This window comes from Thalassophryne amazonica, chromosome 4 (assembly GCF_902500255.1).
Source record: "Thalassophryne amazonica chromosome 4, fThaAma1.1, whole genome shotgun sequence".
Classification (NCBI taxonomy): domain Eukaryota; kingdom Metazoa; phylum Chordata; class Actinopteri; order Batrachoidiformes; family Batrachoididae; genus Thalassophryne; species Thalassophryne amazonica.
The window spans coordinates 69,040,909-69,067,378 of NC_047106.1; the positions used below are offsets into that span (position 1 = coordinate 69,040,909).

General features: G+C 40.0%; 1 protein-coding gene across 1 annotated transcript in view; it reads right to left on the reverse strand.

The window, feature by feature from the left end:
* Positions 1-26,470, reverse strand: part of brwd1 (bromodomain and WD repeat domain containing 1) — a 119,863-nt gene that overhangs the window by 76,279 nt on the left and 17,114 nt on the right. Inside the window, 7 exon segments of the mRNA XM_034168077.1 lie at positions 17,091-17,192; positions 17,304-17,344; positions 17,534-17,634; positions 17,747-17,817; positions 20,324-20,424; positions 23,806-24,027; positions 24,772-24,932. Of these exon segments, the coding sequence (XP_034023968.1) occupies positions 17,091-17,192; positions 17,304-17,344; positions 17,534-17,634; positions 17,747-17,817; positions 20,324-20,424; positions 23,806-24,027; positions 24,772-24,932 (799 nt within the window).

Genomic DNA, 26,470 nt, shown 5'->3' on the forward strand with positions numbered 1-26,470 from the left:
GTTGATGTTCCATCACAGTCCAAATGATACGCATCATCTTCCTCGTGTAACTGTTCTTTTGACACAATCACAGATTTAAAAAAAAAAAAAAAAATTAACAGACAAATAAGATGTTCATCTACCTTTTTACAGAAACGCTTTTGCACATCACAGCCTAAGATTTAACATAAAACAAGGCAGAGACAGCTAAGAAGTAAATCAGAATCAACACAAATCTTGAAATACAGAAGATTAAATATGAGCCATGTTACTTTTTCTTGGTCAAATAAAGAATGAGCAGAAGTTTTAAAAATAGTTTGATTTTCTCTTCATATCCTCCTGACTACCAGGACAAATAAATATATACACTCAAAAATATAAACGCAACACTTTTGGTTTTGCTCCTATTTTGTATGAGATGAACTCAAAGATCTAAAACTTTTTCCACATACACAATATCACCATTTCCCTCAAATATTATTCACAAACCAGTCTAAATATGTGATAGTGAGCACTTCTTTGCTGAGATAATCCATCCCACCTCACAGGTGTGCCATATCAAGATGCAGATTAGACACCATGATTAGTGCACAGGTGTGCCTTAGACTGCCCACAATAAAAGGCCACTCTGAAAGGTGCAGTTTTATCACAGTACAATGCCACAGATGTCGCAAGATTTGAGGGAGCGTGCAATTGGCATGCTGACAGCAGGAATGTCAACCAGAGCTGTTGCTCGTGTATTGAATGTTCATTTCTCTACCATAAACCGTCTCCAAAGGTGTTTCAGAGAATTTGGCAGTACATCCAACCAGCCTCACAACCGCAGACCACGTGTAACCACACCAGCCCAGGACCTCCACATCCAGAATGTTCACCTCCAAGATCGTCTGAGACCAGCCACTCGGACAGCTGCTGAAACAATCGGTTTGCATAACCAAAGAATTTCTGCACAAACTGTCTCAGGGAAGCTCATCTGCATGCTCGTCGTCCTCATCGGGGTCTCGACCTGACTCCAGTTCGTCATCATAACTGACTTGAGTGGGCAAATGATCACATTCGCTGGCGTTTGGCATGTTGGAGAGGTGTTCTCTTCACAGATGAATCCCGGTTCACACTGTTCAGGGCAGATGGCAGACAGCGTGTGTGGCGTCGTGTGGGTGAGCGGTTTTCTGATGTCAATGTTGTGGATCGAGTGGCCCATGGTGGCGGTGGGGTTATGGTATGGGCAGGCATCTGTTATGGATGAAGAACACAGGTGCATTTTATTGATGGCATTTTGAATGCACAGAGATACCGTGACGAGATCCTGACGCCCATTGTTGTGCCATACATCCAAGATCACCACCTCATGTTGCAGCAGGATAATGCATGGCCCCATGTTGCAAGGATCTGTACACAATTCTTGGAAGCTGAAAATGTCCCAGTTCTTGCATGGCCAGCATACTCACCGGACATGTCACCCATTGAGCATGTTTGGAGGCTCTGGACCGGCGTATTCCAGTTCCTGCCAATATCCAGCAACTTCGCACAGCCATTGAAGAGGAGTGGACCAACATTCCACAGGCCACAATTGACAACCTGATCAACTCTATGCGAAGGAGATGTGTTGCACTGCATGAGGCAAATGGTGGTCACACCAGATACTGACTGGTATCCCCCTCAATAAAACAAAACTGCACCTTTCAGAGTGGCCTTTTATTGTGGACAGTCTAAGGCACACCTGTGCACTAATCATGGTGTCTAATCAGCATCTTGGTATGGCACACCTGTGAGGTGGGATGGATTATCTCAGCAAAGGAGAAGTGCTCACTATCACAGATTTAGACTGGTTTGTGAACAATATTTGAGGGAAATGGTGATATTGTGTATGTGGAAAACGTTTTAGATCTTTGAGTTCATCTCATACAAAATGAGAGCAAAACCAAAAGTGTTGCGTTTATATTTTTGAGTATATATATATATGAATTTATTCAGCACACAGTCCAAAACAACTACAAAAAAAAACTTACAACAAAGAAAGAAAATGGACTACAATGGTGTTAAGGATTTTATATATATATATATATATATATATGTTATCACTGTTAAACATTTGTACCTTCGTCTTCTTTCTTATGAAAACGGTGTTGTGCTGTTTGCACTTCACCCTGAGAATGTATGTGTTATTCAACCTTGTTTTAGCTTTGTCTTCTTTCTCATGAGAACGGTGTTGTGCTGTTTTGCACCTGTCTTAACCAAGCCTGAGAATTCAATTTTGTTTTAGCACTCTGGGGTCAATCTGAGCTGGGAATGAAGGGCTGGATGTACTTATTATTATAATATAACTGTTTTCGCAGCCTCTTAACGACTGGGAGTAAGAGAACGTTTTGACTGTTGTGATGTGGTGCTTAGTGTGAAGGAGTGTGAAGGACAGGACACTTCAGGCAGATGCAGAACAGCTGATAACTGCAACAGACGAACGAGATGTGCTGACCTGTGTAAAAGAAAGTGTCCTTCCTTACAGCTGCACTTATTGACGTATGCGTTTATGTTACGGGAAGAAACTTGTCTTGCGTCATCACCCCCACCCTTAGGACAAGTTTTTTGTTTATGTGATGAGGGCGTCTCTTAATAAAAAGAGCGGAAAAGCAGGCCAGACTTTAGTGTAGCCTTGGTGTACAGCCTGGCCGCACTCCGCGCGTAAAATTTGACTTTCTGTCTCACTGGTGTTTCTTGACTCTGTTTGTCTTGTTAAAGGTTTTAAAAGTGTTTGGAGGAGAAAATACCCAACATTGACTGGGGGCTCGTCCGGGATCTCAACAATACCGGAGGTGTCCAGCGGAGGTCGTCAAGTCCAGACGTAAATCCTTGGCCAAGGTCCGATCGATTGATCGTGTCTGCCATTGTCGGCCACCGTTGGCATCGTCTGGTTGACGAGATTTTCCCGAAGAAGACAGACAGGAAGTCGAGTCAGTGAGTAGAATTTCTTTGTAAACAGTACCGAGTGAGTGGTGATCAGATCACATAAACAGTTAAATTCCGCAAGCGATGATACAGAATCGTCTGTTAATGCAAAGCAGTTAAACTCTGTAAGGAGGGTGCGGACTCCTCTGTTTATATACGCGTACCGGTAGGGGATAAAAGTGATCACATAAAACAGTTAAACTCCGTAAGCGATGATACAGAATCGTCTGTTAATGAAACACAGTTAAACTCTGTAAGGAGGGCGGACTCCTCTACGGTTGCGAGGGACGCAAGTAGTTAAATTCCGGAAGGCGGATACGGACTCCTCTGTTTTAATGCGTAAAGGAAATCCCGGGTAGAAATACGTGCACTGTAAAAAAGTAGTTAAATTTGGCAGGGACGGCGGAGTCCCCTAATGCAGGACATTAGTTAAATTTCACGGGAGGGCGAGCTCCCCTGGCATAAGAATACGCGTACGATTATTAAAAGTGTTTCTATGTGTAAATAGTGTTTTGTGTAAGTGTAAATAACTGTGTGAAAGTGTAATACTTTGGACAACGTTAGTGACAACCGTGCGTGTGGAAGCAGCAGGCAAGTGATTCCGCTTCCTACGGGGAGGTGAAAGGAATCAACCACACGACGGCAAATTAATTGTCACGTCCAAAGAAAGTGTGAAAACTTCAGATTTAGAACACCCTAGGTGTGCCCCCGTCTGAAGTCCAAATTATAACAAGGGATAATAAAAATGGGGGGTAAGACGTCTATAAATAAGGAAAATTTATCAACTGACGACTGGAAATTTATGGAAGCAAAAAAAAAATCCAAAAACAACAAAAAATTGGAGACCTGGATTAATAAACATGACTTTGACGGACGACTGAACCTGATCAGCATACAGAAGCTAAAGAAGGAGTTAGAACAGCAACATAAAGGTGATGAGAAAAGATGCAGAAAGTAGGGGCAGATTTAGTGGCATTTTGGGAGGAAGAAGCAGAGAACAGACGGAAGGGAGCAGAGAAGCGACGATTAGAGAAAGCAAGGAAAAAGAAAGCTGTAGGTAAGGCAGAAGAAGATGTGATAATTCAGCACAGAGAACCAGAACAGCCTCAACAATCACCGCTGGCTGGATCGTCGGTGACAACAACACCTTTATCTCCTCTACCAGAGGATGACGATGTACCGCCACCACAGTATGATTTGGCAGTAAAACCTAAGGTAAAAAGTGAAAAACCAGAAAAACCACAAACACGCAGTCAAGCGAAAGTGCCCACAGCCCCTCCCATGGTGGAACACAGTGACCAGGGAGGTGCCTATCCTATGATAGAAGTACCAAATCCTCGTGCAGGAACAGCAGGACAGCGATCAACCATGCTCGTATATCGAACATGGAATGCTGATAATATCAAAGCAGCAGTCGACATGATACCATCGCCACATGTCGATATCGAGGGATTTATGCAGGATATAGAAAACATTAGAAGTTCTTACCACCTTAGTGGACCTGAAGTCCAACAGGTGTGGATGAAAGCATGTGGCCCTAAAATGGAGTCAGATACGCGGAGACTGGAATCCTGCAGACCAGGATGGCGTACCATTGCCACATGATGATCCAGTCTTGAAAACAAGAGTGGAAGCTATGATTACACGTGCAAAAGGTGTGTTAGGACCAAAGATAAATTATACTGAAATTACCAGGACAACTCAGAAAGAAGGAGAGCCATGGATAGAGTTTAGATGCAGATTTGAGAGTGTATTTAGAGTCCATAGTGGCATATTGCCAGGAACACCAGTGTATGAAAACAAATTGAAAAATGTTTCACCTGTGAAGCTGACAATGACCGATTTGATTCATGATGGCAACTCAACAGCTGTCATAACAGTAACAGGTGCCACTGAAGATGTTTTAAAATTGAGATTCACAGGTATGCCATTACATGTGTCACTTTGTAAACCATATTTGACAGAATGGCAAGAATTGGGACTGACAGTCATAACAGCTTTGTCAGCCACTGATTGGAGCAGAGTTGGACCACGAACGGAGTTCAGTCCATCAACTAAATTGTATAAAGTGCCAGTTAATGTCTCATTGGTGCTGACAGCTGGAACACACAATGTGTCCACTTCACAATCCTGAGTGTTTCAGTTGAGTCCTGAAGAGGATGATCTTCTCTCTTCTGTACCATCAGGATTGTGGACAACAGGTCCTTCAGACGTAGGACTGATAAAAAATGCACAACCTGTAGTTATAAGACCAAAAACAGAATACAGACCATGTGTAAGACAGTATCCATTGAAACCTGATGCAATTGAAGGAATCAGACCAGTAATAGAGGATTTGTTAACAGCAGGAGTTATAGTACCATGTCCAGATTCACCATGTAACACACCCATATTTCCTGTAAAAAAAGGCTCCGCCCTCAGTGGGATGGAGATAGATTCAAGATCTGCAGGCAGTAAATGCTGCTGTGATTAAAGAGCACCATGTGTACCAGATCCGCACACACTGTTAAGCTCATTGAGATTAAATTCTAGTTGTTTTTCTGTAATAGATATCAGTACATTTACCAGATTACCGCAGGGTTACGCAGAGAGTCCAACTATTTATTCTCAAGTCATGTCAGCATGTTTAGCCAATTTCGTTCCACCGGCAGATAGCCAACTATTAGTGTATGTTGATGACATTCTGATTGCCTCTGACACACGAGAAAACTGCATAACTGACACAGTAGCATTATTATGTTTCTTATTTGATAATGGCCACAAAGTGAGTAAAAACAAAGTTCAGTTGTGTAGGGATAAAGTAAAATATTTAGGACATGAATTATCAGCCACAGGGCGCACGATCCTGTCTGACAGGAAGGAAGCAATTTTGCACGCTCCAAAACCACAAACCAAAAAGCAGATGATGTCATTTCTTGGACTGACTAATTACTGCAGGGCATGGATTCCCTGCTATGCAGAATTGACTAGTCCACTTTCTGATTTGATGTACAAGGATGATATTTCAATGTCAACCGTGTTGGAATGGAACAAAGAAGCTGAGGAAGCTTTTGTAAAAGTAAAACAAACATTAGTGTCATCCACAGTTTTGGCACTACCAGATTATAGTAAACCATTCATTCAAACAGCTGATTGTAAGAATGAGTCCATGACTAGTGTTTTGGTTCAAGTGTATGGCTCAAAATTAAGGCCAGTTGCCTACTACTCATCTAAATTGGATGCAGTGGCAAGTGCTCTACCACCATGTGTACAGGCTGTTGTTGCAGCCTTTATGGCTGTTCAAAGTAGCAGTAATGTTGTTCTATTCCATCAGTTGACACTGGAAGTTCCACATGCAGTTTCTGCACTTCTGTTGCAGACAAAAATGAGCCTTTTGTCCCCAGCAAGACATCTTTCGTGCATGTCCTTGCTATTATCACAACCACACCTTACGGTAGAGCGCTGTACGACATTGAATCCATCCACATTGATACCCTTACCTGAGGATGGTGAGCCGCACAATTGTCTTGATGTAGCTACGGTCTGTACGAAAGCACGCCCAGACCTCCAGGACACACCCATCCCAAACAGTACAATTGTGTATGTGGATGGTTCTTCCACTGACAAAGCTTATGGACAAACACAATCTGGATATGCTGTTGTCACAAATTCAGAAGTATTGGATTCTGCTTCATTGCCATCGTCATTTTCAGCACAAGCAGCTGAATTAGTTGCTTTCACTGCAGCTTGCTATCTGTTTAAAGGTACGGCTGTATCAATTTATACAGACAGCCAGTACGCTTTCAGCACAGTGCATGTGTTTGCAAAACTGTGGGAGGAGCGTGGAATGGTGACATCATCTGGAAGGCCGGTGACTCATGCCACACTCCTAACTGCCCTACTGCAAGCTGTGAAGTTGCCTCAACAAATTGCTATATGCAAATGTGCGGCTCACACCAAAGGCTCTGACAGTGTTTCAAAAGGAAATGACGTTGCTGACAAAACCGCAAAGGCGGCAACAGCTCTTTCTATTTTTCTCCTATATGACACCCCTCCGGATATGACCACAAAAGAAACCCATATGGCCAAAAAATATGTTTAAATGGGCAGCTATTATGAGCCATGGCGTGACGCATGTCTCATCAGGGGGTATGATATCGCAACTGCAATCTATTTTTTGTCTTTATGGGTTCGATGCATATGCAAAACAGCATTGTAGAGCATGCATGACATGTGCAAAACACAACTCACAAGGCAATTTGAGACCCCAAAGAGGCAAATTTCCAACACCACAATATCCTTTTCAAGTGATTCATATGGATTATATACAGCTGAGTAAACATGAAGGGAAGGAATTTTGTTTAGTCATAATTGATGCCTTCTCAAAATGGGTAGAATTGTTCCCTACAAAACATGCAGGTGCACTTACAGTGGCTAAGGCATTGTGCAAAGACATCATTCCATGATTTGGAATACCAGAAACAGTCTATTCAGATAATGGAGCGCATTTTGTTAATACAATAGTGCAATACGTAGGAGAAGCGCTACAGGTCAATCTAAAAAATCATTGTGCTTATCAACCACACAGTGCCGGATTAGTGGAAAGGACAAAGGGCACATAAAAGGGCGCAATAAAAATAAGATTAAGGAAATGTATAGAAGAGACAAAACAAACCTGGATTGAATGTTGGACCTAGTAAAATTGTATATGAGAATAACACCAACACCATCAGGGTTAACACCATTTGAGATACTTTATGGACGACCATATCGTCTACCAATTTTGACATGGATACTAAAACAGCAGATGAGGAACAAACATTAGCAAATTTTATGAAAAAGACATTAACACAGAAAGAGATAACTTAAACACATTTACTGCCGAATAATTTTGATCTTCCACAGGACGGCCTTCCAGTAGTCTAGCCAGGAGACTGGGTGTTCATCAGAGTCCAGTCCTCGTTGGGAAGGTCTATACCAAGTGCTGTTAACAACACCAACTGCAGTAAAGATAGCGGAGAGATCAACGTGGATACATCACTGTAAGATACAGCGTGTGTTGGCGGCCTCCACAGTGGAAGGGGAAGTCTGGCTACAAAGGGAGTCTATTTAATTAGCAATAGATTGTCTCAATGCCAGTGAAGCAGGGAGATCCTTGCACTATTAGGTGAGGTGGTTAACAACACTGTATCCTAGCAATCATGACTGAACTACAGCAGACCCCGGAGCGGCGTGCTTAGCGCCGCCGCTGCCGGACTGTTGGTAGGGCAGCCGGTTGCGTTGTGATCTTAGTGTGTTTCGTGCTCCTCGGATTCCTGGCCTGGTGGAATGGAATTACGTTACTAATTGTTATGTTTGTTCACAGATACCTATATCCTCAACACACCCAGCTCTGACGGCTAAACCGTACCCTGCTAGGGTGACAGAATGTCTTATCATACGGATGCATAATCAAACTGTATTTCGGGGGCAGCAGTTCTCAGCAAATCTGATAAGATGTAACACCACTTGCCTCAGTGCAACCACTTATATGATAGGGATTTCAACAGAGGACGTACAAGCGTGCCCAAGTGCTGCTCCATTGACTAGACTGAAGGGAAATGCAAAAATATCATCACGTTAAATTGTCATCACAACGGCCATTCCCAATTTGCTTTTACGGGACAGGGAATAAAAATGTAGGTAAAATTAAGAAACGTCTGTGTACCCAAACGTATGTTTTATCAAATAATTTAAGCCTAACCAAAACATAATATGTGGATGGTACTTATCTTCATCACATTGGACGGGGATGTAATTATACAGGCTCCTGTCCATGGGGAACGGATGAATCATGTGCTTATGTTAGTAAGTTTTTGCTACCACCTATAAATGGTACTCCGGTGTATGATGACATCTATTGGCTTTATGGTTCCAGACTGTACATGAGTCTCCCACCAAATTGGGGTGGTGTGTGTGCACCTACCCAGGTGACTGACCATACATATGTGGTAGGACCTCCACAGAGAAGAATGGCAGCACCAGACGGAGGAGATTGATATACCCAGATGTGTTACCACATGATCACATGTGGGGCTCGGATGTACTAAAGGACCAAAAAATTGTGGTCTGTAGGAGATAAAATAGCACATTCATTGTTCCCCTGGATAGGAGTGGGAAAAAATTCATTAATGATTGAAACTCTGAATTATCGATTGGGTCTGTTCATGAATGTACCTAAAAAAATAGTAGCAGCTCAAAACACTGAAATAGATGCTTTACGTACCATGGTGATGCAAAATCGCATGGTTTTAGACTTGCTTACTGGTTCACAGGGAGGAGTTTGTGTTCTGCTGAACACAACATGCTGTACTTTCATCCCAGACTCCATTCATTCAGTGGATATGCAGGACGCATTGGAAGAGCTGAATAAACTTCGTGATGCAATGCATAAAGACACCCTAGCCGTGAACCGGTGGAATCCCTGGTCCTGGTTGACTTCAGGACCATGTTGGCAGTTACTATTGAAAATGGTGACACCAGTTATTATAGTCCTAATTCTGATTGGACTTTGCATGTGTTGTGTGATCCCTTATATCAAAACAATGGTTGGCAAAATGGTGTCAAATACATTTGTACAGTGTAATCTGGCCTTCCAACAAACTATGCCAAAATATCAAGCATTGAAACAGTCAGACCTTAGTGGAGAAAACTGTAATGACTGTACTGAGAATTATGATGATATTGAAAAGCTCACAACTCCAGTTCAAGCTTGAACTGTTGACGTGATGAGTTAACACACTCTTAGCCTATGAAGCTTTAGCTGAAAAAGTAATAAGACAAGTGGTGTAGTCGAATAATACAGAAAAAACAGTTCATTTATACCAGTCGGTAGGAGTGATGTATGGTGGTGGTGTGGTGATAACAGAATCTTTGACAGACTGCCACGAAATGTGTCAGGTTATTGTGCATTAATATCATTATTGTTACCCATGACCCCTGAAGACGTTACGACATATGCAGCCTCTCTTATTCCTGAGGATTGGCAGAAAGGCATAGCCAGACAGAGTAAAAAGAGATTGGAAAGGAGTAGGAAATCCAACATATATTGACGCAATAGGAGTCCCCAGAGGAGTGCCTGACGAGTATAAACTGGTTGATCAAATAGCAGCTGGATTCGAATCTTCCATCTGTTGGTGGTGTTCAATTAATAAAAACGTGGACAGAATAGATTAAGTTAATAAACTAACTAACTAAGCTGGGTGATGCCTACTGTATGTTTAACAGGTGATAAACAGGTGGGAAATGTTAAGGATTTTATATATATATATATATATGTTATCACTGTTAAACATTTGTACCTTCGTCTTCTTTCTTATGAAAACGGTGTTGTGCTGTTTGCACTTCACCCTGAGAATGTATGTGTTATTCAACCTTGTTTTAGCTTTGTCTTCTTTCTCATGAGAACGGTGTTGTGCTGTTTTGCACCTGTCTTAACCAAGCCTGAGAATTCAATTTTGTTTTAGCACTCTGGGGTCAATCTGAGCTGGGAATGAAGGGCTGGATGTACTTATTATTATAATATAACTTTGTTTTCGCAGCCTCTTAACGACTGGGAGTAAGAGAACGTTTTGACTGTTGTGATGTGGTGCTTAGTGTGAAGGAGTGTGAAGGACAGGACACTTCAGGCAGATGCAGAACAGCTGATAACTGCAACAGACGAACGAGATGTGCTGACCTGTGTAAAAGAAAGTGTCCTTCCTTACAGCTGCACTTATTGATGTATGCGTTTATGTTACGGGAAGAAACTTGTCTTGCGTCATCACCCCCACCCTTAGGACAAGTTTTTTGTTTATGTGATGAGGGCGTCTCTTAATAAAAAGAGCGGAAAAGCAGGCCAGACTTTAGTGTAGCCTTGGTGTACAGCCTGGCCGCACTCCGCGCGTAAAATTTGACTTTCTGTCTCACTGGTGTTTCTTGACTCTGTTTGTCTTGTTAAAGGTTTTAAAAGTGTTTGGAGGAGAAAATACCCAACAAATGGATCCATGTGCCTGAAAGGGTATAGGCAGAAGCAAAGCTTATTAACACCTACCCCCTTTAACCAAAAATAAAATTATCTAGTCCAAAAGGAGTGGGGGGAAGTAAAAAACAAACAAAAAAACATCTATTCCCACTCAGCTTAAAGGGCAAGCCGAATGCTACCAAACAAATTTACATTTACAATTGGCAACACACAAAACTCAACCTTCTTCAGCAGATACATATCTTGAAAACATCATGTTTGATTGATATTTGGACATTGTTTGAGTTTATCCATCAGGCTATTCCATATTCTAGGGCCACACATGGAGACAAAGAAACCTTTCCTGGTCATCCGAGTGCCAGCAATTTTATAATGATAGAAGCCCCGTAAATGATATTTTCCCTCTCTCTCTCAGTAAAAAAATTCTTGAATTCTAAAGGGGACTTGTTTATTTTTCACTATGTACATTAATTGAACAATCTTGAACAAAATCATATAATGAAGTTTTAATATTTGAGATTTAATGAACAGTGGGTTGATGTGGTCTCGATAACCTGCATTATGAATTGTTCTTAATGCTCTTTTTTGAAGAATGAATAATTGTTGCACCAAACTTCAGCATAGTAAGTCAGGTAGGGTGAATTCAATGAACAATACAAAGTATGTAGTGCTCTGCAATCAAGAACATCCTTTGCTTTATTTAATACTGCAATACTCTGATACCTTCTTTTGAACATGTTGAATATGAGCTTTCCAATTAATTTTTTCATCAACAACACCACCTAAAAACTTATTTTGACACGTTCTATGTTTACCCCTTGTATATTTAACTGTATTTGTATGTCTTTTTATAATTTCCAAATAATTCAGTTTATGACAAATTTAATGATAATTTCTTGATATCAAACCATTTCTTTAACTTTATTTCAGTTCCTAAATCAGATAACTGTTGCAGATTTTCTCCTGAGCAAAACAGGTTTGTGTCATCTGCAAAGAGAACTGCTTTAAAGTGTCCCTGCCACGCCATGTTTTTACATATTCTTGAAGAATAAAAAAAAAAGCTTTTTCCACGTCTTTTTTTTTTTACCATAATATTACACTGAACAACGATTTAGACGTTTCGTTACTCATCAGAATTTGAATTTACCACCTTCGAGTTGACCTACCTTTTCACTGCAACGGATGTGACGCCGTTCGAGTAAATGTGTCGCAGCGCGGCTCTGTTTACCAATACGGCAGACACGGACAGCGAAGGCATAGTGCGCGATTATAGGGAAGATTTAAGTGACAGATTGTTTTTGAAGATGAGGATGTTTCTGATGAAGAGATTAACGGTGTAAATAATAAGCAGCGCCAAACCGTGTATGTTCCAGCTGAACGCGACAGAAAGAGGATGTGAAGCTGCAGCTGTCAGCTGACGGCAGCAGCGTTGAGGCAGATGACACAGAATGGTTTGTTCACTCACCACCTTTTCTTATAAATGATCATTTATTCCTGGCACGGTGTGTTTGTGTATGAAAAAAATTATTTGAGCAGCACACCGTGCTAAAATTCAGGAGTTTGTTCTAAAATCATTGAAAATAAAGTTTCTGTACATTCTGCATGAGTGAACAAACCATTCTGTGTCGTCCTCCTCAACGCTGCTGCCGTCAGCCGCGCTTCATCCTCTTTCTGTCGCGTTCGGATGGAACATACACGGTTTGGAGCCGCTCATTATGTACACCGTTAATCTCTTCATCAGAAACTTCATCTTCTTCAAAAACAATCGATATGTCACTTAAATCTTCACTATAACCGCGCACTATGCCTTCGCTTTCTGTGTCTGCCGTGTTGGTAAACAGAGCCGCGCTGCGACACATTTACTCGAATGACGTCACATCCGTCGCAGCGAAAAAGTAGGTCAACTCGGAAGCGGTAAATTCAAATTCTCAGATGAGTAACGAAACGTCTAAATCCTTGTTCAGTGTAATTTTATGGTAAAAAAAAAAACAGACAACACGTGGAAAAAGTTTTTTGTTCTTCAAGAATATGTAAAAATGTCATGGCGTGACGTGAACAGATCTGAAACTTTATATAACTCGCTGATGTATAAAATAAATAATTTTGGTCCCAACACAAAACCCTGTGGAAGCCCACAAATGATGTCCAGACATGAAGAACAGTAGTCCCAGAGTTTAATAAACTGTTTCCGATTTTGTAAGTAACTTTTAATCCAACTCAGAGCAACCCCTCTGATCCCATACAGTTCCATCTTTTGAAATAATATATTGTGATCAATTGTGTCAAAAGCCTTTCTTAGATCAATAAATAAACCTAATACTATTTTCCTTTGGTCCACATGTTTACTGATCTACTGAATCGAGCAATGACAGTACAGTGGACCTTTTCACTCTAAAACCATACTGACTTTCATCAAGCAAGTTGTGTTCTAGAATTTTATCCAGTCTGCTGTTGTAAAGTTTTTCCAATATCTTAGAAAATTGTAACAATAGAGACACAGGCCTGTAGTTAGTAAAAAGATGCTTGCTACCAGATTTAAATAAAGGTATCACTTTTGCCACTTTCATACTGTTAGGAACAATTCCAGTTTGAAATGATTTATCAAAAATATATGACAATGGTTTTGCGATTTCAGTAATTATTTGCTTTACTAAGGACATATGCACATCATTACAATCTGTTGACTTTTTACTTTTACATGTACTAACTACATTAATAATTTCCCTTTCATCTACTGGGCCAAGAAACATTGTGTGCGGATACCTGGCAATTAATTGCTGATTTTCCCATGGAGTGTGTGGAATTTCAGCTGCCAGATCTGCCACAACATTAGCAAAAACTTTATTGAAACTATTCACTACTTGGCTCATGTTATATTCATCTTTGTTGTTATAAGTAAAGTATGTTGGGGAGTTATTTGACTTAGGTTTATTTGTTATAATTCTATTCAGTATTTTCCATGTTTCCTTTACGTTGTTTTTATTATCGTTTAGTATTTTTTCATATTTAACCTCTGCCTCTCTTGATTTACTTTTAATGAATTCTCTGTATAGCATATTTTTCTTCTTACAATCCTATACATACACACAACACACACACACATATATATGTATGTGTATGAAAGTGAGGAAAATAAGTATTTGAACACCCTGCGGTCTTGCAAGTTCTCCCACTTAGAAATTATGGAGGGGTCTGAAATTTCCGTCTTAGGTGCATGTCCACTGTGAGGAACATAATCAAAAAAAAAAAAAAAAGAAAAAAAAATCCGGAAATCATAATGTATGATTTTTTTTTTTTTTTTTTAATAATTTATTTGTATGTTACTGCTGCAAATAACTATTTTAACACCTACCAACCAGCAAGAATTCTGGCTCACACAGACCTGTTAATTTTTCTTTAAGAAGCCCTCTTATTCTGCACTCTTTACCTGTATTAATTGCACATATTTGAACTTGCTACCTGTATAAGAGACACCTGTTCAAACACTCAACCAACCTGTCCACCATAGCGAAGACCAAAGAGCTGGGATGGACTACAGGACAACAGGCAAGCAGCTTGGTAGAAGACAACAACTGTTATGATTATTTATTAGAAAGTGGAAAAAACACAAGATGACTGTCAATCTCCCTCGGTCTGGGATTCCATGCAAGATCTCACTTTGTGGGGTAAGGATGATTCTGAGAAAGCTCAGAACTACACAGGAGGACCTGATCAATGACCTGAAGAGAGCTGGGACCACTCTGTCATGGTTTAAAATCCTGCAGAGCAGCAAGGTCCCCCTGCTCAAGCCAGCACATATCCAGGCCCATTTGAAGTTCACCAGTGACCATCTGGATGATCCAGAGTAGGCATGGGAGAAGGTCAAGTGGTCAGATGAGACCAGAATAGAGCTTTTTATAATCAACTCCACTTACCATGTTTAGAGGATGAGAACAACCCCAAGAAAACCATCCCAACCGTGAAGCATGGGGGTGGAAACATCATACTCTGGGGGTGCTCTTCTGCAAAGGGGACAGGACGACTGCACCGTACTGAAGGGAGGATGGATGGGGTCATGTATTGCGAGATTTTGGCAAACAACCTCCTTCCTTCAGTAAGAGCATTGAAGATGGGTCATGGCTGGGTTTTCCAGCATGACAAGGACCCCAAACACACAGCCAGGGCAACTAAGGAGGGGCTCCGTAAGAAGCATTTCAAGGTCCTGGAGTGGCCTGGCCAGTCTCCAGACCCGAACTCAATAGAAAATGTTTGAGGGGGCTGAAACTCCAAACCTGAAAGATTTGGAGAAGATCTGTGTGGAGGAATGGGCCAAAATCCCTGCTGCAGTGTGTGTAAACCAGGTGAAAAACTACAGGAAACATTTGACCTCTGTAATTGCAAACAAAGGCTACTGTACCAAATATTAACACTGATTTTCATAGGTGTTCAAATACTTATTTGCAGCAGTAATATACAAATAAATTATTTTTAAAAAAAATCATACATTATGATTTCCGGCTGTTTTTTTTTTAGATTATGTCTCTCACAGTGGACATGCACCTAAGATGAAAATTTCAGACTCCTCTGTGATTTCTAAGTGGGAGAGCCATATTTAGAAGTAAAATCACTGGCAAACAGAACAAATAAAAATGACCCGTTTTCTCTTATTTCAGACATGCAAGTAGGGTGAGGTAAAAAAAATAAATAAATTTGAAACTGTCAACCTGTGAGCGCCAACAATGAGGGTGTGGGAAGGGTTTACTCTCCCACAGGTGGGGGTCCAGAGGACCTCCCCTGGGAAAATGAGGTACCAAATGGTGCATTATGAGCACAATTTTAAGAATGAAAAGAATAAAAAGCCAATATTTTCTCACAAAAATGTTTGTATTTTACACACTTAGAGTAAGGGTCGTGATAACAGGAATAAATTGTACTCATTTCCATTACAACTTTGCACCCTTTCAAAAAATAATCCAAAAACTCAAACCATCTGAAAACGCTGTAGTAAGAAGCACAACCTATGGCAATTTAAGTTAAATATGATACAAATGACATATTTGATTATGTTGTTATATTTCATATAATTTGATGTTATGTATAGGTCATAAATAATGTTTAAAAGGTTAAAAACATATAAACGTTGGATGGACATGAAATGAAGCCCCCAACGCTGCGCCAATCTTACTCACCCCCTCTTCCCTCCCCCTCCTCTCCATGAGCAGCAAGCAGTTAAACCACGCTTCCAACACACGGAACAGAAAAAGAAACCGGCTATATATATATATAATGAACTGTTAATTTCAGAATGTAACAGCCGTTACAGGCACTGGAGGATTTCTTCTTTTAATCACTGCCCTGCTTTTCAGACTATTTTCTCTTTGTTCAACTTTGCTATGAAATCTGAGACCAAGTGCAGCTGAGCTTTCACAGAGCGAGATTATTATGCTGCAACATGCGGTGATGGTTGTGGATGAATGCCACAACAATGGGCCTCAGGATCTTGTCATGTATCTCTGTGACTTCAAAATGCCATCAATAAAATGCACCTGTGTTCGTTGTCCATAACTCACCATACCATAACCCCATTGCCACCATGGGCCAATTGATCCACAACACTGACATCAGCAAACCGCTCCCCACACAACACCACATGCTTTCTGTCATCTGCCCTGAACAGTGAAAACTGGGATTTGTCCGTGAAGAGAACACCTCTCCAACATGCCAGGCGCCATCGAATGCGAGTATTTGCCCACTCAAGTCTGCTATGACAAAATGCATCCAGGTCGAGACCCCAATGAAGTCAACGAGCATGCATATGAGCTTCCCTAAGACATTCCTGACTGTTTGTGCAGAAACTACCACGATGCCCCAAACAAACCTAGTACTGAAGTCATCTATTAGGTACACCTTAAGTCACTGATTAGCATTCAAATCTCACAACCACTGGATCTTCATTCTCCTGCAAAGGTATCAGCATTGCCAAACACTTCATTGACTCCATAAGCTCTTTCCAGGCATCTATCTCAAAGGCCGAGGACCCAGAGTCACGAATGCCATTGTCCCCCAGCAAATACAACTTTGACCTTTTAGTTATATACAAGGTATATATACAAGAATAGAAACCCTAATGAATGAGACCTAAATATTTCGTATGCAGTTCAGATACCAGTTTCCTCCATATTGGGATATAATAAAAATAGATCCATACCCCGGAAGAGTGGCAGACATGTTGAGCAAGATGCACCTCCACTGCTGCCGCTGATGGAGCTTCCAGATCCGTGCTGTTCCATCACGACTTCCACTAACAAACCTGATACAGAACAATGACTATCACTTCATACATTGTTCTAATTAAGTCAGTACATCTTTACTGATCAATCTACTGTGAAATATTCAACTAACTGTAATTATTTAATTATACCTTTCACCTGAGTGGCAAAACTGGATGCTATCAACCTTGTCCTAAAAAGAAAACAGAAATTCAGCATAAGCACAATCAAAAACAGGCCAGGGCACTCTTATAATTTTCCTATTTTTCTTTCTATTTCCTTCCATTTACTTCACATCTTAACCTTTTCAACCACATATGCTGGTTATGGTTTAATAAACTATTTGTATAGGCATAAATTGGTTCTAAAGATGGGCTCTTACTGTGTGTTCATGGAGCTCTGATATCTTTTCCGGCGTTCCACTTCCCAAGTAATATATTCTGATGACATCATCAGTACTTCCTGTTGTTAGGAACATTCCACCTAAAAAAAAAGTTTTCAATTCAAAATTCAGAAAGCCCTATCATGACAACTGCAAATGCAAAAATGCTCAATAATGAGTAGATGTTTACATTAAACACATCTGATGAATTACCTGAACTAAATGAGGAGCACACAGTCTGAACACCTGGTCTTGGTCGTTCCGTAAACTTGTGTGGGCGATCACTTAAAACAACGAAGCAAACATTCACGTTTTGTACAAAATAGTATTACATGGGTCAAAAATTTACCAACAATACATTTCAAACAGAACATGCAGTAAATGTTCCTGTTCTGTTCCTAAATGTTTCAAATCTGCAGTGATTAAACCATTACTTAAGAAACCTAATCTTGACCCTAGTGTATTGAAAAACTATCAGCCGATATCAAATCTATTATTTTTCTCTAAAATTCTGGAAAAAGTGGTGTCACGGCAGCTCGTAGACTATCTTACTGAGAATAATCTCTTTGAGCCACTGCAGTCTGCTTTTAGAAAATATCATTCCACAGAGAAAGCTCTCACTAAAGTGGTGAAATGATCTTCTGCTTACAATGGATTCGGACACCACTACGATTCTGTTGCTGTTAGAGCTCAGTGCTGCATTTGATACAGTGGATCATCATATTCTACTTGATAGGCTGGAAAATCATTTTGGGATTACTGGGAGTGCCCTTGCATGGCTGACGTCATACTTGACCAGTCGTTCTCACTGTTTTGTACAGTAACACTACCTCTAACCTTAGTGACATGAAATTTGGGGTTCCACAGGGGTCTGTCTTAGGCCCCCTGCTTTTCTCCCTTTATATAGCACCCCTTTGGCACATATTGCGGGGTTTTGGGATTATCTTTCACTGCTATGCAGATGATACTCAGTTATACATGCCAATAACTGCTGGTAATCTTGTTCACATAAAATCCTTAGACTGCCTTACAGCAGTGAGAAGTTGGATGTCTAGAAACTTCCTACTTTTAAACTCTGATAAGACTGAAATGATGGTTCTTGGTCCAGTGAGACATCGGCATCAATTTGACCAGTTAACGCTCAGCCTCTGCTCGTGTGTCATACATCACACTGACAAAGTGAGGAACCTTGGGGTAATTTTTGATCCTTCGTTGTCCTTTGACGTCCACATTAGAAATATTACTAGGACTGCTTTCTTCCACCTGCGAAATATAGCGAAGATTTGTCCCATCCTGTCTATGGCTGATGCTGAGACCCTGATCCATGCATTCATCTCTTCTAGATTGGACTACTGCAATGTTCTATTTTCTGGTTTACCGCAATCTAGCATTAGGGCTCTCCAATTGGTTCAAAATGCTGCAGCCAGACTTTTGACACGAAGCAGAAAGTTCAACCACATTACACCCATTTTGGCATCTCTTCACTGGCTTCCTGTCCCAGTGAGATCAGATTTTAAGGTTCTGCTACTAACCTATAAAATTATTCATGGACTGGCACCTCCCTACCTAGCTGACCTAATTAAACCTTACGTACCGGCCCGGGCTTTACGTTCTCAGGTTGCAGGACTACTTCGTGTCCCTAAGGTGAATAAGAAGTCTGCGGGTCACAGAGCTTTCTCTTATCGTGCCCCTGTTCTGTGGAATGATCTCCCTGCGTCAATAAAACAGTCAGATTCTGTGGAGACTTTCAAGTCCAGACTTAAGATGCACTTATTTTCCCTTTCATATGGCTAGCATACTGGTACAGTTTTGTTTCATGCTTTTTACTCTTAATTCATTGTATTAGTAATTGGAGTAATTTACCTAAATTCTGGGTCTTTTAGTGAAGTTTAGGGCTAGTGGCCAGCGACCACCTTAGTATTTCTCTGTTTTTTTTTTGTTGTTTAATGCAGACAAATTATACAGTATTTCTTGTCTTTCTGATGCCTGATTCTGTTTCTCTCTGTTTAAGGTGCAGCTCCATCCCGAGATGAGAGTTGTGTTCGTGTTGGCGATCCTCCTGTCCTGTGCGCCAATTGCATTTCTTGTATATTCGTCTGTGAATTGTTCTGTAATTTATGTTTGTAGCATGGCCCAAGCAGAGGATCACTCCTTTGAGTCTGGCCTGCTTGAGGTTTCTTCCTCAGAGGGAGTTTTTCCTTACCACTGTTGCTCTGGGGGTTGGTAAGGTTAGACCTTACCTGTGTGAAGCGCTTTGAGGCAACTCTGTTGTGATTTGGCGCTATACAAATGAAAATAAATTGAACTGAAATTGAGTAAAACAGCAGAATTTTTCTCAATAGTATTTTTCAGTTAAACCCAAAAGCTTTCATTTACAAAAAGAGGATTTATCTTCAGCATTTGTCCAGACGTTTTAGAAATGCTCGAAGAATGCTGCTCCTGACAAAAGCATGTTACAAGTGTTTTTATGAGTCTTCTCTGTTTGATACACAAATAGTTTTGGTTATATAACTATAATCTGAGTCTTGTTTGAACATTCAACACTGTTCTCAGTGCTTCCTTCCTTATTTCCCCATTTTAGTAACATTTCTTTAGATTTACATGTGCATGGGTAAGTGTGTTTGTGTGTATGGGGGGGGGGGGGGGCACAATCAAAGGAGACTTGCAGGAAAATTGCTAAAGTACGTCTTATTGTAATTTTTAACATAGCACTGAGACTTGCTTAGTTCTAAATACCTTTATTTCAAAAATAAGTAAATAAAAAGTTATTTAATTACATTGAAGACTCACCTAAAGCTTATGTTGTTGACATCCCACTGCCAGAAGCAGACAGTAGCATCAGTTGCAGTAGATAGCATGTAGCGTTTTGAGCCCTTGACGAGTGGTGAGAACTGAGAAAAATAAATAAATAAAACATTTTGTGAACAAACAGTCAGGCAAAAAGTCTGAATCATGTGTAAGAATACATCTTCTTGTGTATATCAAAAATCATGGCTTCTGTGTCAGGCCGACTGGCAGATTACAAAATAAATCTCTGAAACATACCTAAATAGTGGAAATAAACTATGCTTTGCTGAATCTGGACAGAAATCACAGCAAAACAATAAAAGAATTTCAAAGAAGAAACTTATTTTTTGAGTCAACAAGAGGATAACAAAGCACACATTTGAACTTTGATTACAGAACAATAATAAAAATACTACACAAGTGCCATCCAAAAGTTATAACAATTTGTAAACTGTACAAGAACTCAAAAATATTATCCTGAATGGAAAGTATCAACGACATGCATAATGTATGTTAGTGGCCATCTGAGAGGGTTATTCTGGATTTTTCTTTAGTTTTTGTTTTCTGTTACTGCCACACCCCTTTGTGTTTGCCACACTCACCTGAGCTGTGACACAGTGCAGAGAAACACATGAGTTTGATTTGTTTGCCATACCATTTTGGACAATTATATCAAGGCTGATATTTATGTAAAATGGGTTTTTCTTGTTAAATTCCAGTTTGGTGCATGTAACTGTTGTCATTCATTACATGAAACGTTTGCACCCTTGGTAGGCGGAGTGAGCTACGCACATATGTGACAAAAAATTTATAGTGGTATGTTTTTGTTTCTTTTGTTTGAAACAGTTGCGTGCATTGAGTTACAATTTTAATTATGAGCTATATGTTTTTCTTTGACTATAATATTGTTTTTGGTTTTAAAAATTAATATGTACAAATGTTTTATTAGTTTCATGGTGAACGATGACCGAATCAAGTTTTGTACCAGTGGAAATCTCTGCTGTTTATTGGTGCCAAAGGCTGCTACAGTGTATCACACTCAAACACTATGTAATCTCATAGTGTTAATCTCTATGGAGACATTATTTAGATTTTATTCTAGTGATCAGTTGGCAAGGTACTACTTTATTAAGTAAGATTCCAAAAAGCTATTTAGAGGATACAAGGCTCGGACTGAAATCAGTTCTGCACCTCAATTAATATGAGCACTTAATTGGTGTGAGCAAATATTCCTTGAGAAAAAAAAGATCTGTACTATATACACACACACACAGTGTTCAGAATAATAGTAGTGCTATGTGACTAAAAATATTAATCCAGGTTTTGAGTATATTTCTTAGTTACATGGGAAACAAGGTACCAGTAGATTTAGTAGGTTCTCACAAATCCAACAAGACCAAGCATTCATGATATGCACACTCTTAAGGCTATGAAATTGGGCTATTAGTAAAAAAAAAAAAAAAAAAAAAAGTAGAAAAGGTAATAGTAGCATCTGTTGTTGATGCTACAAACTCAAAATTATTGTGAATCACTAAACTAGTATTTAGTTGTATAACCAGTTTTTCATGATTTCTGCACATCTGCGAGGGATTAATTTTGTTGGTTTGGAACCAAGATTTTGCTCGTTTACTAGTGTGCTTGGGGTCATTGTCTTGTTGAAACACCCATTTCAAGGGCATGTCCTCTTCAGCAAAAGGTAACATAACCTCTTCAAGTATTTTGACATATCCAAACTGATCCATGATACCTGGTATGCGATATATAGGCCCAACACCATAGTAGGAGAAACATGCCCATATCATGATGCCTGCACCACCATGCTTCACTGTCTTCACTGTGAACTGTGGCTTGAATTCAGAGTTTGGGGGTCGTCTCACAAACTGTCTGCGGCGCTTGGACCCAACAAGAACAATTTTACTCTCATCAGTCCACAAAATATTCCTCCATTTCTCTTTAGGCCAGTTGATTGTAAGCTCTTCTGCACGTCTTTTATTTAAGAGGGACTTTGCAGGGGATTCTTGCAAATAAATTAACTTCACACAGGCATCTTCTAACTGTCACAGCACTTACAGGTAACTCCAGACTGTCTTTGATCATCCTGGAGCTGATCAATGGGTGAGCCTTTGCCATTCTGGTTATTCTTCTATCCATTTTGATGGTTGTTTTCCGTTTTCTTCCACGCGTCTGTTTTTTTTTTTTGTCCATTTTAAAGCATTGGAGATCACTGTAGATGAACAGCCTATAATTTTTTGCACCTGCGTATTAGTTTTCCCCTCTCCAATCAACTTTTTAATAAAAATACGCTGTTCTTCTGAACAATGTCTTGAACGTCCCATTTTCCTCAGGCTTTCAAAGAGAAAAGCATGTTCAACAGGTGCTGGCTTCATCCTTAAATAGGGGACAGCTGATTCACACCTGTTTGTTCCACAAAATTGACGAACTCACTGACTGAATGCCACACTACTATTATTGTGAACACCCCCTTTTCTACTTTTTTTTTTTACTAATAGCCTAATTTCATAGCCTTAAGAGTGTGCATATCATGAATGCTTGGTCTTGTTGGATTTGTGAGAATCTACTGAATCTACTGGTACCTTGTTTCCCATGTAACAATAAGAAATATACTCAAAACCTGGATTAATCTATTTAGTCACATAGCACTACTATTATTCTGAACACTACTGTAATATATATAAAGAGACATCTTGAACTCCTGTAACCAAGGTCAGGACCCATTTACAGACGGGTGGACTGAGACAATGCAGATGGTGTAACCGGGAATCTATCAGAAATCTACATATTGGAAGACCAAGCTTTTAACCCATAGAGGTAAGTAAGAGAGGAAAAACATGCAGAAGGAAGAAGTATGCTTCAGGTACATCCATGTTAAATCCTTTCCATGGGCTTCTGTGTTATTTAAAGCTTAGAACGGAACCACCATGAAACCATCGGAATGTAATGTCAACTTCGCTAATTTTGCACATTTCTGTGTAGAGACCATCGACTGCTGTCACTGATAACCACAGTTGCTCCTAATCGATCATCCACTAACCAACCAGCAAGCGGCAGACACATCTGCTGTACGGGAAATTACACAGGCAAAACAAAGTTGCTCTTTGTATTGACCTAGTGCCAATGAGCTTGTCCTCATTATATGCCATTTTAATTTGTAGATTTACAAGAATATAGTATTTATTGTTTTTCTGATGTTAATAAACTGAAGCAGAGAGATAAGTTTATCTATTCATTCCCTCCATTATATAGTGTATGTACAAAGCCTGTTCCAAAACCTAACATTGCTTGAATTATATATATGCAATTACATTTTATAGAAAATGCATCTAAATTTAAAATTAAATTTAGAAATAATAAAACTACTTTTTTAATGTGCTCAACAGCAACTTGTACAGAACCTGTCAACCCTGCCTCCAACTATGCAGAACTCCTCACTTAAAGTGACAGCATTGCAAGGGAGTTCCCATTACCTGTAGGGAGGTAATGGATCCACTGTGTCCCTGCAGCACAGCTACAGGCGCACAGGTACGAAGGCACCATACACGAATGGTCTTATCACAGCTTCCTGCTGCAATTAGTGTGTTCTCGTAATTAACTGCCAAGTCTGTGATTTCTGCAGAGTGTCCTCGCAATGTTGAATGAAGCCTTCCATCAAATGAAGACCAAATCTTCACCAAACAGTCATCAGAGCCCTGACAAAAAGAAAAGATAGCCTATAATAAAACAGTGGTATTGCATTTGGAGGAACTGTTTGTACAACAGCAATGACTGCAAATAATTTTGCCTTTCCAGCATGTACTACATTCAACATGAACTAGAGAAGAATTTTGGGGAACTTAACATGCTGCTTGGCGCATACACAAGAACAGTGTCAGACAGTAAACAACACTCATCACATTTTCACAACCCAAAGTACCATATTTCATAATTAAACGCTCAAACATTTCTTTTTTTCTTTTTTGAAATTGTGCTTAAGTCCAGCACCTAAACGAGGCAGGCTTTTAAACAAGGGCAGCAATTAACAAAATGCTGCTTGCTGCCTGCACTATAATATGGTGCTACATTTCACACATGCAGTGCATCCGGAAAGTATTCACAGTGTCACTTTTTCCACATTATATGTTACAGTCTTATTCCAAAATGGAGTAAATGAAACATTCCCCTCCACACCAAACGTCTGTCACAAGACCCCATAATGACATGATTTTTTTTTGCAAATATATTAAAAATAAACTAAGAAATCACATGTACATAATTATTCACAGACTTTGCTCAATACTTTGTTGATGCACCTTTGGCATGAATAACAGCGCTCCCCATCCAACCTGATGGAGCTTGAGAGGTGCTGCCAAAAGGAATGGGCAAAACAGCGCAAAGATAGGCGATTTGACAGTTAACATTTTCCTTATGCCTTTTGGCAAGTGACAAGTTCTCACCGTGAAGATCCTGAGACCAGTGCGATCAAACGCGATGCAGTAAACTGCAGACAGATGCCCAAGAATCCGCCTGTGCAGCCGCATACACTCATAGTTGCCTACAGGACTGATGGCGCTAAAGCGTTGAACTCCCGTCAGCTCTCGTGCTCTGTGGACCTTCACTGGTGAAGCAAAGATGCCAATAATGAAAACAGACAGAATTAAGGGACTCAAATATGTGAAAGGGACCATGCATAGCCCCTCAGTATCACAAGGCCTGTTTCAAGCGCAGGAATCTTGCAGGCCATTTTCGGGGGTGGACACCTTTCTGTGCATCTCCACTGCAGGAACTGTCCTTGAAAGGTGATTTTTGGGGCCTTTTTCCAGGGATGAAATCAGTCACTGCTCTGGGGTAGGTACTTATGAGTGGCTTTGAAATGCTGCTGGAGACTGTTCAATGCTGATTGGCTGAATTAACGTAGGACAAGACAACAACAAGCAAGGGTCGTTTCTAAAAGCAAGCAAGACAAAATGAAAGAATGCATAGCAGAAGGAATAGATGGACAAACAAGGAGGTACAGGTACAGGAGACAGAACAGGTGCAACAGAACTTCAAGTCCTCAAGGACAAGTGCACCTGGATACCTACGGAATTAAAAACACCGCAAAACAGTACTGAGAGAAAACTGAAGGAGGATTACAAACATGTGAAAGACCACAACAACAACAGTGATTCAGTATTAGGTGACAGACCTTCGTGCATTGGCAAAGCAAAAGACTCACTTTAATTTGAGGATGGACATTACAATTGAGAGGATGTTACAAATGAGACGTTCAGATATTATACAAACATATTTTAAGAGTTTACATTACATAGCACCTTGTTAGCAACTAACAATAATAATGCGCAAGGTACTCTTGCTTTTTGCCTACAGACTAACGTGCTAACGTTGAATGCTAGCAATCAGGTGTCAGCTACTGCACAAGTTTGCGTTACATAGCACTATGTTAGCAATTTAGTGCGAAGCCAAATGGTCGCATATGTTACACCTGTTTTTACCTTCTAACAGTGCACCAACACTGGAGACTAATGATAACTAGCAAAGCAAAACTTTTATGTTGCCATGTACCTAACATAAAATTTTATGTGTTAGAGATCGTTAGCGTTATATGCTTGCTGTCACTGTGAGCCCGGTGAGTCTTCACTGCAGTAGATATAAGAGCTGAGAAATCAAAATTACAGGACTCAACCTGAAAACATTTGCAACATCTGGGGAGTCAAGTTCCTGTGGTGGAAATGGGGCTTATAACTGCAGGGTAAGCACAGGATAAAATTAATATTAAAAATATTAAACATGGTCAATGTTGCACTTAACCAAGCATCTAAAGCCACTACATTTAGTTTTTTCCAAATATGACACTGAAAATTATTTCATGTATGTTTTTCTTCTTTAGCTCAACCATCCATAAACAAAAAGCAATGTCACTCTTAAGTGTGGCACTGCAACATCTGGTTTGTATCAGATGCTAAGGAAAATGACAAAATGGAAACAATAACAGTCCATAATGTTTTCATCAACTTTCAAGTTTCAGTGCTTTAGGCTTTTAAGTTTTATGTGTCATAAAAACAACCTATTAAATACCAACTGAAACAGAATTTCTACAAGTTAAAAAGATAAAAATAGAGAGAAATAAAAATCATTTGCCCAGATGCATTATTG